Source organism: Mustela erminea, chromosome 17 (genome assembly GCF_009829155.1).
Source record: "Mustela erminea isolate mMusErm1 chromosome 17, mMusErm1.Pri, whole genome shotgun sequence".
Lineage (NCBI taxonomy): Eukaryota > Metazoa > Chordata > Mammalia > Carnivora > Mustelidae > Mustela > Mustela erminea.
In genome coordinates, this window is record NC_045630.1 from 11,421,724 (window position 1) to 11,438,646 (window position 16,923).

General features: G+C 52.4%; 1 protein-coding gene across 1 annotated transcript in view; it reads right to left on the reverse strand.

Annotated features, from left to right (window-relative positions):
• LOC116576795 (kinesin-like protein KIF28P) overlaps positions 1-16,923 on the reverse strand; it is a 40,783-nt gene that overhangs the window by 3,949 nt on the left and 19,911 nt on the right. Inside the window, exons 9-20 of the mRNA XM_032319369.1 lie at positions 16,311-16,401; positions 15,283-15,337; positions 14,025-14,148; positions 12,774-12,918; positions 7,498-7,616; positions 6,870-6,977; positions 3,682-3,956; positions 2,340-2,474; positions 1,480-1,646; positions 1,136-1,242; positions 734-881; positions 53-243 (exon numbers count right to left, since the gene is read on the reverse strand). Coding sequence (XP_032175260.1) covers positions 53-243; positions 734-881; positions 1,136-1,242; positions 1,480-1,646; positions 2,340-2,474; positions 3,682-3,956; positions 6,870-6,977; positions 7,498-7,616; positions 12,774-12,918; positions 14,025-14,148; positions 15,283-15,337; positions 16,311-16,401 — 1,665 coding nt within the window. The remainder of the gene's footprint in view (positions 1-52; positions 244-733; positions 882-1,135; positions 1,243-1,479; positions 1,647-2,339; positions 2,475-3,681; positions 3,957-6,869; positions 6,978-7,497; positions 7,617-12,773; positions 12,919-14,024; positions 14,149-15,282; positions 15,338-16,310; positions 16,402-16,923) is intronic.

The window sequence follows — 16,923 nt, forward strand, 5'->3', positions numbered from 1 at the left end:
CTGAATTTAATGGAGAAAATCTCCTTCTGCTCTCGGGCTTCTGGTTACTTACGGGAGGTTTATAATGTCTCAGTCTGAGAAACTGTCCTCTCGCCGCGTTCATGCTTTGGTAGAAGACCTTCAGGGCCATGGCCAGCTCCCTGTCCGAGCCGGCTCGCTGGGCAGACACGTGAGGACTGTCCCTGGCTGCGGGCAGCTGTGCTGGCGTTGGAGGGACCTTCAGGGTATCTGATGGCTTAAGTGCTGAGGTAGTGAGAAAAGACAGTATTTGTTTAATCGTCTGTTCCTCCAAGTGCCTGCACTTGTGTTTTGACGGCATTCCCCAGCAGCAGTTACCCAGCATCGCTGAGACCCTCCAAAGAGACCTTACCCGGCAGAAGTGGGGGGAAGTTCTGCATTTTTTAATGAAATAAGATCTAGTTCAACTCATTAAAGAGTAAATTTCTTAGAGGAGCACCTGGTGGCTCGGTAAGTTAAGCCTCTGCCTTCAGCTCAGGTCATGATCTCAGGGTCTTGGGATCGAGTCCCACATCAGGCTCCCTGCTGGGTGAGGAGTCTGCTTCTCCCCTGCCTCTGCCTGCTGCTCTGCCTACTTGTGCTCTCTCCCTCTCTCTCTGACAAATAAATACATACAATCTTTTTTTTTTTTAAGTGAATTTCTTAGAAATACAAACACACCTCTCAGATGTAGAAGTTTAAAAAGTAAACAGCCAGGACTTGGGTCGTCTCTTACCTGGTTTGGCAGAAGCAACTTTCTCGAGTGAGTGTTTGAGCAGCACATTTTCCTCTCTCAAGGCTCTGTTAACGTTTCTGAGCAGTTCCGTCTCCTGTTCTAACTTGAGCAACTTCATATAAAGTTCTGATATCTGATTTGAGGTGGTCTATAAAAAACACGTCCATTTAGCCTTTGGCTGGCTTATTTGCCTATCTCTTAGGACTGCCAATTATACTATCAGGACACAACTAGTTGGTGGTGGGGGGTGGTAGAAAGCAGGGTTTAAGACCCTCAAACACAGGAGGAAATCAAGAAAACACTTGTTAAGTGGAAGGAACTCTGCTGGTCCCTCAACAGCTGTCCCCTGGGATTTCTTTGTCATCTGCTTTGTCTACCTGAATGCCACCTGAATGTGCCCACCTGGCTTGTATCCATCACTGTGGAAATTTTCTTGGTGTCCACCATGATGTGGCCTTCACTTGTGACCATGACATCTGGCTGAGAGGAGCTCAGTTGGGCACAGCCTTCTGCAATGTGGGAAAGATACCGTCCAGGAAAGAAACTCCCCCTCTCGGTCCCCAGTGTCACGTGAAGAGATTTAAACTGTATAACCTGTGAACCTGAGCCCAGGGACCTAGGAGAAGATGGCTCTTGGCTATTAAGACCCTGACTCCCGCCCTCTCCCTCCGTCCCTCAGTAGCCCCAGAAACACGTGGTGGCTGATGGAAGGATGCATCGCGCCAAAGAGGAAGTAAACGGGGTACCTTGCAGACCCCATAACTCGACAACGAGAGCGTTTGTTTGTAAATAGTTCAGAAACTCCTGAGATGCATTTAAGGCTGTAAATTGGACAGTTTCTTCTATTTGAGGATTCACAGTTTTCCATACAGGCTTGGTATAGAAAGTGCTTGAAAGATCATAAATTCTGTACCTGAAAGAACAGAAAACACCATTTAAAACCAGAAGGAACACCTTTCTAAAGAAAAGGATCACATGAGCCGAAGGACGATGGTCTGGATCGGTCAGTCGATCCAAGATGACCAGCAACTGCCCGTCACGAGTGCCGCCCCTGGGAAGCACCCCTACATGGAGGGTATTACGTGTCTAACAAAAAGGAAATGGATAAACACTTCGATAAATACTTTCTACTTAGAAAAATGTTCATTTTCCATGTGAGGTGGTGGTTGGGTTTTTGTCCTTCAAAACTTCCCTTGATCACTTAAAATCCTTTCAGCCTAATTAAGCCTATCTGGTGTTTCTGCCATATTGCAACACAGTCCTTCTGTTTCCAACTCAAAAAAACAAAAATAAAAACAAAGCAAAACAAAAAAACCCAAACTATCCCATATAGATAAAACAGCTTTACTGGATATTCTTTCAGACAAAATCTGTGACTCCTGCTTCAATCACTCTTCTCAGCACACGTGGCTTACTGTCCAACAACGTTGAAGGAAATGGAACTTCCACTAAATAGATGAGGAAATACTCATGTTGGGGCTGGGCAAGGAGAAACTGAAGAAAATTTCATGGTACACTCGTATTTGACCCCTGAGGCAAGACTCCCTCCAACCAGGGCCCACGAGTGGGTAGTGTGTGCGCACGGCTCCGCGGGGCAGGCAGGTACCCCATCTGGACGCCTCGCTCGGCGCGCTCCTTGAGCCACTTGATGCCGAGACACCGCACGAGGCCAATCTGGAAATCCATCCTCTTGCCCAGCAGCTCCAAAGGGTCCATAACCACATCCTCGTCACCACATGCTCTGCAAATGGAGAAGGAGAACATGGACCATGGGTTAGCCGGGGCCCAACCTGTTAGGATTGTGTAGTCAAAGGGGACAATTGAGACTCCTCAAGAGATGGCCCGTGTCTCTGAAGAAAAGACAGGGGATGTTACCAGCTGTGGAATTCGTTCATTCAATAGACACTCAAGGAGTTCACAGCCTTCTTGAGGAGGAGACAGCAATGTATCCACTTCATGCAATAAATGCGCTAACCCTGGAGACCTAGGTAGGTTCCCACTGGGAGAAAGGGGCTGCTACCCAGGGAAAGCTGTCCGGCCACCCAGAGGCAGCCTCTCGAGGTGCCACTTTCCTTGGTGGACGCTTCACAATCCAGAGCCAACTCCAGGCCTACAAGTTTGCAAATTTGGACTTTCCAACAGGGGCCATTTCTCCCACCAAACTCACAAAGACTAAAGCCTAGAAACTAGAATCCTGCTTTATTAACTTGCCGTGAGAGCAACCCAGCAGCCCAGAACCAATCAGCAAACCAGTAGCCCGAGGTAGCCCAGAGACCAGAAAGTGTCATAGAGTCGCAAGAAAGACAATCGATGGTCAGCTCGGTCCCCGGGTCACAGGAACTTGCAGCCTCTCACCCCCTTTCTGAGCCTGTTGCCTCTTCAGAAAGACAAAAAGGCTGCCATGGGTGCCCAAGGGGACGGAGCCCCCAGACCAGAGCCCCTGCCTGCCAGCCTCTTCTCTTAGGATTGCTAAGAGACTTGGGCTTTTGTGAAAACTGCCTGAACTGCCTCTGGCCTGAAGAGAGAAAGAGAGGAGGCTCCCCAGAGGGAGGCAGAGAGACAATACAGCAGAGTTAAAGCAAAGCCCATCGCCATAGAAGGTCGAATAACCACCCAGAATGAGGCCAGGCTGGGGAACAAAGGCACCTCAGTGTCCACCTTGAGAAAAGGAACAAAAAAATGATTGGATCCTATGCCCTGGATGGAGAAGGGATGAGCTGGAAAACCAGCTTTCCCTTCCGGCTCTAGGGCCTCCTCACCGGGCTCTGGAAAATTCCAGGTCAGCCGATTTGACCGCCATGGCAAAAATCCAATTAGATTTGGCTTGGCCAAGTCGTGGCTGCGTGAGCTCCTCGGGACACCGAGCTGACCACCTCCCGGGAGAGCTCAGGCATGCTGTGAGCCCTCTGCTGGGCACACCCAGGACCAGGGAAGAGGGAGACACCCACTGTCCCCCCGGGGAGCAGGGCGTCACGTGGACGTGCAGCACGGCCTCCTCCGTCCCGTCGCAGCTGAGGAAGTCCACCTGCTCCTCGAGCCTCATGCAGTAGGCGAGGGGCTGGAGCCACACGTGAGCCGAGCCCAGGTGCACGGCCTCGACGGGGTCCCAGAAAGGGTCATCTTCCCGAGCCACGTGGCTGGCTTCCCCCTCCAGGAAGCGCTGGTAAAGCTCCTCCATTAGGAATTTCCTATTGATAAACTTGGCTTTCGACCAGATCCACACCTGGAAACACACGGACGAGTCAAGGGTGTCTGACTTCACCTCCGTCACGTGGCCTGCGCTTGGGGTACCCAGGACCATACCACGCTCTCCACCAACTTTGTCCACATTCACTCCTGACCCGTCACTTCAGCACCCTCGAGTTGCTGGAACTGAACAACCCCGAGGAGATGACGAAGAGTGGAGGCGACAGGCCCTCCCAGGAGGAATGGAGGTGTGAGGCTCGTGGTTCGCGGAAGAATGGCCCTCCAGGATGTCCGCGTCCCAGTCTCGGGAACCTGCCCGTGTGTTACCTCATGTGGCCAAGGGAAGTCGATGCAGGGGGAGTCAAGATGACTTATCAGCTGACCTTCAAATCGGGAGACTCGCTTGGCTTACCCACGTGGGCCCCGTGTGATCACAAGGACCTTAAATGTGGAAGGAGGAGGCAGAAGAGGCGGCTGGAGAGGCCGTGGCCGGAGCCGGGTCAGGGAGATGCCACGTGGCCGACTTTGGAAATGGAGCCTGACGGCCATGAGCCTGGGAAAGGAGGGGCCTCTAGAAGCTTGAAGAAGGAAGGAAACATTGTCCTCAAGCCTCCAGAAAGCAAAATAGCTCTGCCAGTGCCTTTGTTTTCATGCAGGGGGGCCTGGGCTGGGCGTCTGGGCTACAGAATAATAAGGTGGTAAACGTGTGAGCTCACGCCCCTGAGAGAGACTGCCACTGTCTGTCTCCTCACTGGGTGAGGGACATGGCTACTGAGAGGACAGAAGCATAAGATGCAGAGCGGGGAGAGGGCATGCAAGTGAGATGGAATGTTCTGGACCATAAACATCCCATCAGAAGTGGTTACCGGGTAAACCGAGCAACCCCTTGTCTGAGCAACTTGGAAACAACTCAACAGACACATCGTTCTCTGAGTGTAATGTGTCTTCAAAAGAAAGAACATCTTCCGGACCCTAAAAGACTTCTTTCTTTTCTTGTCAGCCTCAAGTGCAGAGAGGAACAGCCCTGCCCTCTGAGCGTCAGCGAAGTTCTACAGGACTAGAGGGGGTGACCGTGGACACAGACACCCTGGCTGGAAGCTTTTGCCTGGGAGCTCCTGAAAAGTGAGTGCAGCCAGCCTTTCCAGTGGAGACTTCCCTCTCCCCCCATGGCCCTGTCCGGCCCCTGTGTTGGACCCCCGAGAGCTGCACTGGGGGTGTGCGAGGGGCCGACGTCCAGCCTGCGGCTCTGGACTGAGTGTTAGGTCCCCCCACATCCGTGCATTGAAACCCAAGCCCGGGTGTGATGGGATGAGGAAGCAGAGCCTGGGGGAGGCGACTGGCCCAGGAGGGTGGGCCCCTCACGAATGGAATCAGCGCCTGATGAAGCAGGCCCCAGAGCCCTCCCAGGCCCAGAATGCCACGTGAGGACCCAGCAAGAAGGTGTCTGCTCTGGCCCGTGAAGCCATCCTTCACCAGATACCAGATCCGCCCGTGCCACGATCTCGGGCTTCCAGCCTCCAGAGCTGTGAGATTTGTGACGTGAAGGGACAGGGACATGTCTAGCTTCTCTCCTCACCCCACGGGGTACAGAGGAGGCCACCGCAGTGTTGGGTCAGAGGCAGAGACAGAAGAATGTCTCAGAAGTTCAGGCTCTGGCCTGGGTGGCTCAGTGGGTTGAAGCCTCTGCCTTTGGCTCAGGTCATGATCCCGGGGTCCTGGGATCGAGCCCTGCATCGGGCTCTCTGCTCCGTGAGAAGCCTGCTTCCCTTCCTCTCTCTCTCTCTGCCTGCTTCTCTGCCTACTTGTGATCTCTGTCTGTCAAATAAATAAAATCTTAAAAAAAAAAAAAAAAGTTCAGCTCCAGTCTGGGCTGGCTCAGGTCGGCTCCCTGGGCTCTCCCAACCGGTGGGCCCGTCGAGCTGAGACTCTGTGACCCTGGTGCCCGGCAGGAAACACACTCATGGGTCCCTGAGGATCCATTTATAACTCTTTTCCTGTGACATTACACAATTTTAAGAGGATTTTGACAACTTTGGGGGAACGAGCAGAAGGGTGAGACCCAGAGGAGGACCAGCTCGTTGCTTGGTAGGGTAGATCACCCAGTGATGGTTGGTCCCTTCCACCAGTGGCACGTTTGCCAACTCTGGCTGCCCACCCAGATGCCCCTGGAGCATTTGGGGCTCGTCTAGAGAGGCTGAGGAGAGCGCGTTGGGCTGGGGCCAGAGGTCCCGGGGTTGCTCCGAGGGCAGAAATACGTAATAGATACCAATGGAGCTCCCCAGTCTTTTCTGTTGGGCAGAGAGAAAGGCAAGGGGTCATAGGTACCTGAAGGGGACCCTCCTGGCAGTGAGCAAAGGCAACCATGGGAAAGGATCAGCCAGGCCTTTTCTGGAATCTTAACCAGCATGCAGATTTTCTCACTTCTCCAGAGGGACACACCTCTCTGTCTCTCTCGCTCTGTCTCGCTCGCTCGCACACAGACACGACCATCAGCTGGCTAAACTCTCGGGCTCCCTTCTGGTACTCATGTTAAAAATAGCGCTCCTGGGTGGCTCAGTCAGTTAAGCATCTGCCTTCGGCTCAGATGAGGACCTCTGGGTCCTGGGATCAAGTCCCGCATCGGGCTCTCTGTTCAGCGGGGAGTCTGCGTCTCCCTCTCCCTCTGCCCCTCCCCTTGCTTGTGCTCTCTCTCTCTTTCTCAAATAAATTAAAAATTGAAAAACTGTTCAACAGAAAGTGCTCAGTGCTGGTGGTTGGGGCAGTCTCAGGACTTCGTGCGTGTGGGAAAGGCCCAGGAGGGAACCACAGAGGAGGGTCCTCTGTCCGCAGGGTCCCAGCTCACACTCAACACGTGGTGTCCCTTCTCTGGGTCTCCACAGGCTGTAGGGCTTGAACTGACCTCTGTCCCCGGGAAAGTACCTCCGAAACCCCGTCCCCAGGGGCGTGTCACCTCATGAGTCCTTTGGTGCGTCACCTTCACCATGACCTCTTTCTGTAGGTCGTAGCCCCTGGAGTCTGAAGACGCTAAATTCTTCACCTTCAGCTCCATTCTGAGTCCCTGGTAAGAGAAACACTTTGCCCTGAGTCACCCTGCGTTTCCGCACAATCCCTGCCCTGTCTTGCCCTTTTTCTGACCCTCCCGACGTAAGTCTCTTGCAAGTTTCCTGAGGACTGGGGTCCTGTGTCACCAGGGAGCCAACCCCCATGTAGGTCCTCTCTGGCACAGAAAGCTTCGGGGTGCCGGACCCAGAGAAACCCCACTGGAGGGCAATCTGGGATGGGGTGGTTCGGCGGGCAGGCATTGGTCTGCGGTCCTGAGTTCTGGGGCCCTGGTGGCTGTGGGGGCATCGGTGGCCCGAGGTGGAAGGAATGGCGTTAGCAGCTGGGACTGGAGAGTTCTGGGTGTTGACCTGGGTGCTGTCACTGGCTCATGGTGGCGTCCTAGGTCCTGACCTCTCCAGGCTCCCGTGTCCCCATCCACCCCACGGAGCCGGCCGTGGCGGTGGTGTGAGGGGCCGTGGACCCTGTTCTCTGGGGCCCTTCCTGGACTGAGTGCTGGACCGTCCTCTAGCTCTTACCTTGTCCAGCTCTTCGCCCATTTGATTCGCTTCCGCCACCAGCGGCATCAGTTTGACATAGTCCTGGAACACAGCCAGCACGCTGGGGTCTGCGTTCCCGTCCCCGCGGCCCGCGGCCCCTAGGAGGACAGCACGTGCTCCTGAGCACTGGCCTCCTGTTCCGGGACACTTGCCAGCCAGGAGGGAATGCATATGCTCCTCAGTCATTTGATTGTTCAACAAATGTCTGCATTTTAAAATTATAAGCATGTAATTTAAAAAAACAAAAACAAAAACCAGGGACACCTGGGTGGCTCAGTTGGTGAAGGGTCTGCCTCAGTTGGTCTCAGGGTCCTGGGATCAAGTCCTGCGTCTGGCTCCCTGCTCAGCGGGAAGTTTGCTTCTCCCTCTGCCTGTCCCCACCCCATGCACGCTCTCTCTTTCTCTCTCAAATAAACAAAATCTTTAAAAACAAAACCAAGTGTGGAGAAGAACCACCACCTGACTCTCTTAAATGCCGACTCATCTCAACCCGTGAATCTCGGGGGCATCCCACAGGGATCTCCCCGCCTCTGGTTCCCATTCGTGGTCTCAGGGTCCTCGACCAAAGCAGCGTCAGATTGTTCCGGGAGGCGGGTAGGGAGCCTAAAACAGGGTTGGCCCCGTGAAGGTCTGGGGATTCCTCTTGAAGCTGCAGCTGGCCCGACAGGTAACCTGTTCTTACTTCTGTTCCTTGGGCGGCTTGCAGCTGGGGGTGCTGGAGATGGGGACACGGCCGGTCGCCCTGCCGCACCCAGGCTGACGCTGCCTTGTGTCAGCGACTCTCAGCTCTTTAGGGATTTCCTGCCCACGGGTCCACACCGTGGCCCGCGGTGGCCTTGAGGTCTGCCTCCCCAGAACTGTCCCCAGGCTGCCTTGCTGAGGACCCAGAAACTTCACAGAGGCCGAGTGCTTTCCACTGGGGGCTGGGGCTTGTTACCCCTCATTGCGCCTCTGGCCCTGGGCTGGGGAGGCAGGTGCGTGTGGGTAAATGGAGTACGTGGCTTGGTACTCCAGAGCCTTGTCCATTTGGGTCAGGAACTGCAGCAGCAAAGGATAAGGAGGTGAATCTCACGTCTGTTTATTTTGCTAAAATTCAGAGGCATATACTCTGGCGTAGGGGAAAGGGAGAGACCGACATGCGTGTAGGTGCATCCCTTGTGCCCCCCATCCATGGTTTTCAGGCAAGTTCAGGCAAGCCTGTGTGCTCAAGGAAAGGGTTAGCCTGGCATGTATGAGCTGCTCCTCCCCCTGGGGGCCCAGCGTAGCACAAAGCTCTCCGTGGAGGACCAGTTTGCCCAGGATCCAGGAGAGCCTTGAGCAAAGCCACCCCGGGCCTGGGTGTGGGAGACCGGAAGGTGCTCTGGAGTCTCCTTGACACAAGGAAGGACAGCATCAGAGCTTTGAATGCTCTTGACTTCGAGGAATCCAAGATTTTTGCTGGGGGGTGGCAGGCAGGTTGAGAGCAGAAGGAATATCTTTCTCAGAAACCCAGGGCTGGGTTTTCTCTAGCAGGACAGGATCCCCAGGACTAAGAAGCACATCTAGCACATAGTAGGGGCTCAGCTAATATTTATTAGCTGAATGAAGGAAGATACAAATGAATGGATGAACAAGAGAAAAAAATCCCAGTTAGAGCTGAGAGTCTCACACGGATATATAGATAATCAAGTAAAGCAGTAAGTAAAAATTTAAATGTGATAAATGTTTGGAAGGAGATAGAGTTACGTAAGAGAGTAACTAGATGTGACCAAGAAAGGGGGAAGATCTACCCGAAAGGTAAGATTCCAGCTGAGAGTTGAAAGCTGAGAATGAGCCAAAGCAGCAAGGAAAAACAAAGCAACAAGTGCAAAGGCCCTGAGGCAGAACAGGGCTTGGTGTGTCCTCCAGGTAGCAGCAAAGAGACCAGGAAGTTTCAAAGCGAGGTAACGAGAGAGCGGTGTGAGATAAGGTTGTGGTGGACTATATAAGGCCTTCAAAGCCGTGGTAAGGAGTTTGGATTTTAGTCTTACACTGAGAAGTTGATGAACATTTTTCAACCTGAGAGTAACAGGCAAGAGAAGTCGGTAGCTTCCACAGAAATGGTAGCGCAAGCAGACGGAAGAAAGGCGGACTGGATCGCAAAGTGAGGGAAGGGCGGAGGCCTAGGTTTGGGGCTTGAGCAACTCGCAATGTGGTAAATCCTGGGTATGGAAATAGGGTGCAGTGAGTGGTTGAGACGTCCGTGGGACGCGCAGGTGATGGCATCGAGAAGGCAGCTGAGTGAAGATACCAAGGAGAGAGCGAGTAGATAGCAAGACGCAGAGCTGCTGAGGGTCATTTCCATAAGATGGCACTGAGCACTGCTGGAGGCGGGATGAGGAGCCGGGGAGCACCGTCTGGAGAAGAGCCCCAAGGTCCAAGCACAACATGGCTCAGATGAGGGGCAGCCAGGAAAGGGGATGTGGGAGAACCAGCCTCGAAGGAAACCAAGAGGGCATGTTGTTCCAAGAGGAAAATAGTTCACAGGGGAGCATACTCAATGGTATAAAACGTTGCCAAGATTTCAGTGAGATGGGTGTGGACAGGTGCCTACAGATCTAGAACACAGAGTGCACAGCATCTAGGAATGGTCGGGACGGAGGCCAGCCTGGAGGAGGCCAGGGCGTGCGTGGGAGATGAGAAAGTGGAAATAGCTGACTAGTTTTCTACTGAAGGGAACAAAAACAATATGGCGGTAGCTAAAGGGGGATGGGTCAAGGTAGGGTTTTGTTTATTTTTATGGCAGAAGATAGTGGAGCATGTTTGTGTGATGGGAATGACCCACAGAGGGCATTTGATGGTGCAGGGGAGGGGACCCTGCAGGGACAAATGCTTAAGAAGGTGCTGGGGTAGGGGTGCGCCTGGGTGGCTCAGCTAGTTAATCATCTGCCTTTGGCTCAGGTCATGATCTCGGGGTGCTGGGATCGAGCCCCGTGTGGAGCTCCCTGCTCATTGTGGAGTCTGCTTCTCCCTCTCCCTCTGCTCCAGGGGAAGGAATCCAGAGGAAATATGGAGAAAAATGGGACATAAATATTATATTAGGAGGTTTCTGCACCAAGGGAAAACTAGACTAATCCCTGGGGCTTTGAACATGGAATTCATCATTAGGAACTCATGGTTTTGTGGGTATAGACCAAGCTATCCGTATGTCTGAGGGAGATGTACATCTGTCTGTCCATAGAGCTATATCTATTTATCGATACAGCGGTCTGCACACCTAGCTCCAGATCTTGATTTATAAATGCTATTCTCAACCAGAAGGAGTCAGGATGCTGGGACTGAGAGTCTGTAGATGAACCTGGAACGTGTTCTTCTGCCAGAAAGGAGGCTAGTGTTCAATGAACAATGAGGACATGATACGAAGACATGGAGATGCGCTTGGGGCTCCTCCGGGCCATATCTAGGATGGTTTGCTCATCAAAATAGACCCTGAAAGCAACAGATTAAAACCCCTTGTGTAAGACTAGATTCTTTGAGTTCATACGGAAATAGGTAGGTGAGTAAGCAAAGAGAAGCTGCGGCAGATTGTTTTCAAATAAATGTAGAAGAAAGTTTGGAACCGGAGATGCACCATTTGACAAAAATTATCATAATCTGAGCAAGAATGATCGAAGGATGACAAAACTAGCGGAGGAAGGAATGGTGAGGTGTAGGGTGTCTACATGTCAAAGCCTCTCCGCATAAAATATTAATAAAAAAGGTGGTAGCTTCACAGTGGAGAAACTGGGCAGCCACCAAAAAGATGAATGAAGGAAGATTATACGAAATAACAGGGCTTTACTCTTTAAAAATGTCACGGTCACGAAAGACAAAGACCTTTACCAGGTTTAAGGAGACTAGAGAAACACAACAACTGAATGCTGTCTTACATGTTGGACTTGAAATTTTTGTTGTTATAAAGGACACTACTGACACAAACAATTAGTTCAACATGCGTCAAGTCCGTAGTGCAACTTAATCTCAAATGATTCAGAAAAAAAATGTATCTATATATACATTTAAAGATTTTATATATATGTATATATATATACATACATATACACACACACACAAACACACACACACATTTAAGTATATACACACATACACAGGTATATGATAAAGCAAGTGTAGTAAATTTTGACACAGGAGCTCAGGGGTGTATGAGAGTTCTACACACGACTCTTGAAACTTTTCTGTATTCTCAAGAAACTGATTCAAAATTGAGAATCTCCCACACAGTTTCCCTGCCATGGCAAGAGGCTCCAGGGCAGGGGGGCAGAGCATGTCCAGCCACTGAGGACAGGTGGACTGGCCACAAGGCAGTGGGAATTGTGTCTGAGAGCCACACGGCGCCTGGGGGAGAGCAGGGGAAACTCGAGTAAAACCTCCAGAACGCGGAAATAAGGCTAACGGAATGACTGTCCTTTAAATGTCCTAGCAGAGGGGCGCCTGGGTGGTTCAGTGGGTTAAAGCCTCTGCCTTCGGCTCAGGTCATGATCTCAGGGTCCTATTCACCAAGGAGCCTATTTTCCTTCCTCTCTCTCTGCCTGCCTCTCTGCCTGCTTGTGATCTCTCTCTCTCTGTCAAATAAATAAAATCTTTTTTAAAAAAAAATCATTAAAAAAAAAAATGTCCTAGCAGAGCCTTGGGTAGGGATTCTGATCCCCTAGGGGGATGTCCCTGTGTCCACTCACTGAGCTATTGGTTGGGGCCCTGACCCCCACTTTAGAGTAAAAAAGTCCACTTAACTTTTGACCCCCTCAAAATGTACCTACTAGTAGCCTCTTTTTGGCCAGAAGACTCAGCAGTGAGCAGTTGATTAACTAGTTAACTAAGTGTATTTTGTCTGTTCTATGTATTCTTACAACAATCCTGTGTTCTTACAATAAAGTACGCTAGAGAGAAGAAAGTCCTAAGAAAGAGGAAAGTACATCTACAGAACTATGCTGTATTTAAAAAAAAAAAATCCACATGTAAGTGGACCCGTGCCCTTCAACTCCTGTTGTCCAAGGGCCAGCGGGATACACCCGCCTCCTCCCCACTCCATTTATTAAAGAAGCAGTTTAACGAAATAAATATTAGACACGCCCTCTTTCTGCACGTATATGGAAATCCTATTTGAACGTTCCAAACATTGCACTTTGAAACAGTAAATGATTATTTTCTTAAGGGAGGCAGGAGAGCGCATAACAAAAGCAGTTGCTTTCCGATCAGTGCATGGAAGATGCTAGAAGGCAGGGCCCGGGGTTGCTCACCAAGCTTGTCCACGCTCACTCCCTCTGCAGCCGCTCTCTCCAGCTGGAAGAAGTCATAGTCAAACCTGCTCAAGTCTTCACTGCCTCGCTCTGCAGGAAACCCAATGTAGAGGTAGGCGCTGTTGGATCCCAAGATAAGGCGGTCCTGGGGAGGAGACAACTGGCTCAGGGGGAGAAGAGCGGAGACCAGGGGTGTGGGGTCAGCCTGCTCCAGGGGAAGCCAAGGCCCCAAGCCCTGTCTGGCTGTGTTAAATCACAAGACCTTCCTGAGTTCCCCCGAGAGGGAAGAGACCCAAGAACAGAGAGGAAGAGTTTGGCGTCTTGGTTTTGTGTGCGCGCTTTCATTGATGACTTCTGCATCCCACACCCAGCTCTGACCCAGGGATCCCAGTGGGGACCCAACAGAGCTGGGTCCTGCCCTCTAGGACTTTACAGACGAATAGTGTAATAGCCTGAGAAAGAGGCTTGAATGAAAAGGGGGTGCTTCTGCAGAAGGGCGAGGGGACCTGCCATGTACCAGGGATCAGAGCGGTCCTCTCCCAAGGTGCACTATTTAAGCTAAGAGGTCAGGGGCGGTAAGTTTCAGCAAGGTGGGGAAGGCTGCTGTCAAACAGAGCCTGGGATGTTCCAAAGAACCAAGAGAAGGTCAGCGTGACCTTCGCGCAGAGCAGTGAGACTGGAGGAGGCCGGGAGATGGGGCGGCTCACACAGGTGTCCCAAAGTGGGGTCACTGAAAATTTCCAGGATGGCGTGGTCCAATAGCTTGTCTAGAAGGTTCTCTGTGGCCACGGTGTGAGGAATGGGTTGAAGAGGGGACTGGGTCACAGGGAGGCTGGGGAGGGTCCCTGTGGTGCTGGGGACTCCGGCTGAGGCATGGGGAGGAGACGGAAGGCCCAGGCTCTGCGAGTCCCTCCCTGTGGCAGGTTTTTTAAGAAGTCTAAGATGTCATAAAACGTTAGAGCTGGGAAGCGTCTTGATGAACTTTTAGTTCGCTCCTTTCTGTTTTATAGATGAAGTCCAGAGAAGCAAAGTGATTTGCCCAAGAACACACAGCGAGTGACTATCAGATCTCCCAACCCCGAGCCATGACCACGTCTATCATGACACTGTAGCAGAAGGACACGGGGTGGTTGGGGCCCAGCCCCCGCCCGGCCCCACCGCAGCGGGAGTGCGGAGGAACCTGTCGAGATCCTCCTCTCCTAGCTCGCAGGTGGGACTTAGGGAATTCTGTGACCAGGCAGGAAGGGTTACCAGGTGCTGCAGCTTGGTCTTGGCCACGATGGGCACCCCATTAACAACAACTTTGCATTCGCCGTGTGGTGTGACCATCACTGTCCCATCCAGATTGGTGAAGGAAGCGTGTTTATCTGAAATTCTAAAAAGACAAGAGTTTGTCTAAGGAGCCACAACAGTGATGACTTTAGCGAACATTTCTGGTTGTTTGCCCTCTTTCCTGCTTCAGTAAGACCTCCAGTGGCAAAATTGTGTTTGAGGGGATGCTGGGACAGGCGACTAATAATGACTGAAAATAATTCACATACCCCAGAGAACTTTAGATCCATTTCTGGGTCTTTTTATGCAAACCCAGCTAAAGACTTGGGGAACAATGTCAGAGGTACCGACTGGCTGCCCCCAAGATATTATTTGTGTGCTGTGAATGACCAGTGTAACTGTTCAAGAATGTTCCTAGACTCCTTGGTTGTCATGGAATATTCTGGGTGTCGAGACACATGCACATCCATATTTCTTGTTTGCTCGGAGCCCAGGGGTCCTGCAGGAAAGGGTCTAACCTCAGATCATCTGGAGTTTGGCCATTTATAGACCTGCAAAGGCCGCCAGGGGGGTGCCCTGGAGGAGTCGGGAAAAGGGACTTGGAGGCTGGCGGGGCAGGGTCCGCACAGACCCCCTCTCCTACTCTCCCTGCACTTTGGCTCGGGAGGGCTGAGGTACGTAAGAGCTGATTGAGCCTCCTGGCTGGAAATCCGTGGCCAGGCCACAGAGGTAGAGGATAGCTATGAGGTCACAGGGACCACCATAGGGGGCAGGGGCCTCCCTTTTTAGAGGCGATCACCTCAAAGGCTGGGCTTGCTCTCAGCCCAGTTGGTGAGGCAGGGCTCTGAGCGCAGGGATCTGGGGTGCTGTCGCTTTGGTGGGTAAGACCAGAAAAGACATGAGACACTGGAGGTGGGCGTCATCTACGTGGGTCCCCTCGTGCAGAATTCTTATACAGCGTCTGGCCACGGGTCTTCCTCTTAACTCCCCACATCAGAGCCGAGGAGACAAGTGGAGAGCAGCAGCAGGGATTTCAGTGGCTTGAAAGCCCTTACGAGGCTTTCTTCCCCAAGCCCTGGAGTGGATCCCAAGGACAGTCTGGCACTTTCTTGTTTGGGGTGGTCCAGCCGGCTCTGTGGCCTGACCCGGTGATGACCAGACCAACATTGAGGCTCTCCTGTGGGCTGACTGGTCACGGCTCTCGCCTGCTGGGCAAAGATGGCTCTTGGAGACTTACCCCAAGCCCTGAAGAAGGATGGCATTCGATGGAGCGCGACCAGCGTCACATGAGCCTTGAAAAGAATGAGGATAATTGGTCTGTCAGTGAGTTGGGATTTGACCCTGATGGAGGATCATGTTGCACATTGGGCCGTGCCATTTCATCTCCTAGAGGATCGTGCAAGGGTTTTGCCCCCACTAGGGTTTTCAGCCAGAAGTCCTTGCACACCACGCTGCCTTAGGGATAATTGTTTTACTTTCCGCCCTTTTTGGGAGATATTCCTAACTTTTTTCAAATTCCACCTTACTGGTAGGAATTCTGGGGGAAGAAACTATTGCGTCTGGGCCTTGGGAGATGGGCTGAAGCCTGGTTTCCAGATCCTGGTCTGTGACATTCTGTCTCTGTCCTGTTACTGACCGCTGGACAGAGCCCAGAGCACCACTCTGGCCCTCCTGGGGGGCTGCCCCCCACTTCCATCCTGCATGATCCCCCTCCTGTCCTGGGGTGTGCATAGGGCGAGGGTGTGGAAAGCCAGACATTACTATGAAACCGATGCCATTTTCCAAAGTTTGAATAGATTAAAAAAAAAATGTGGTCTACACACATAATGGACTATTACTCAGCCTTCAAAGGGAGGGAAGGAGATCTGACACCTGCTGCAATAAAAAAGGAACCTCAAGGACATTATGCTAAGTGAGACATACCATCACAGACCGACAGAGATGGTACAATCCCACTCACACGGGGGCCTAGAGTAGTCCTAAGCGCAGCGGGTGGGGCAGGGGTGCTGAGAGTTGTTGACTGGGGACAGTGTTTCGGTTTGAGGAGAGGGAAGGTTCTGGAGACAGATCGGGGGTGATGGATGCAGAGTACTGTGAATGCACCAATGTCCCTGAACTACTTAACAACGGTCAGCATGGGGAGCTCTGTGTTGCATGTATTTACCGCAAAAAGAGAGATTCCAAAGGAACAGAAACATGCTTGTGAAGCAAGAAGCAGGGGCAGGTGCAGAGGGAGTCGGGGTCGGGGGAGGAGGTGGCGAGTACCAGTCTGAATGAAGAACTTGAGAACGCCCGTGAGCTGCGGGTCCTCGTTGACGTTGAGGAGGTGAGGGAAGGTCTCGGTCATCTCCCGCTCCTGGAGGAGACACGGAGAGGTCCCAGGGCTCGCACGCTCAGGAGAGAGTAGCATTCCTGTCCTATCCGCTTGCTCCCAAAGCCAGTGGTCCATGCATCCCGTCAAATTACCCAGTAAAGCGAATCCAGACGAGGGAGGCCGAGTGAGGCTGGGGGCTCGTCTGGGCAGGGGTGAGACCCTTGGCAGGTCAGTCGTCAGGGGCTGAGTTCATCTGTTGCAAAGTGTAGCCAGTCCCCAGCTCTGCTCCCCGTTCCCGGCCGCCCTGCATCGGCCCCTTCCACCCTGACCTCTCCTTCCTGCCCTGCGCCCCTCCCCCCATACCGCACCCCCTGCCATCTCCAGGCCCCAGGCTGCTGCCTCTCCGGCCTCATCCTTCCCCAGGCCGCAGCTAAGCCTGTTCCTCTACTTCCCATGCTCCCCCTACTGGTCATCAGATGTTGATGACAAATGTGACGGCTGTAGGACTCTCCTGGTCACCTGAGCGCCTTTCATCCCTGAGTGCAGTACTGATCGGTCTTGGCC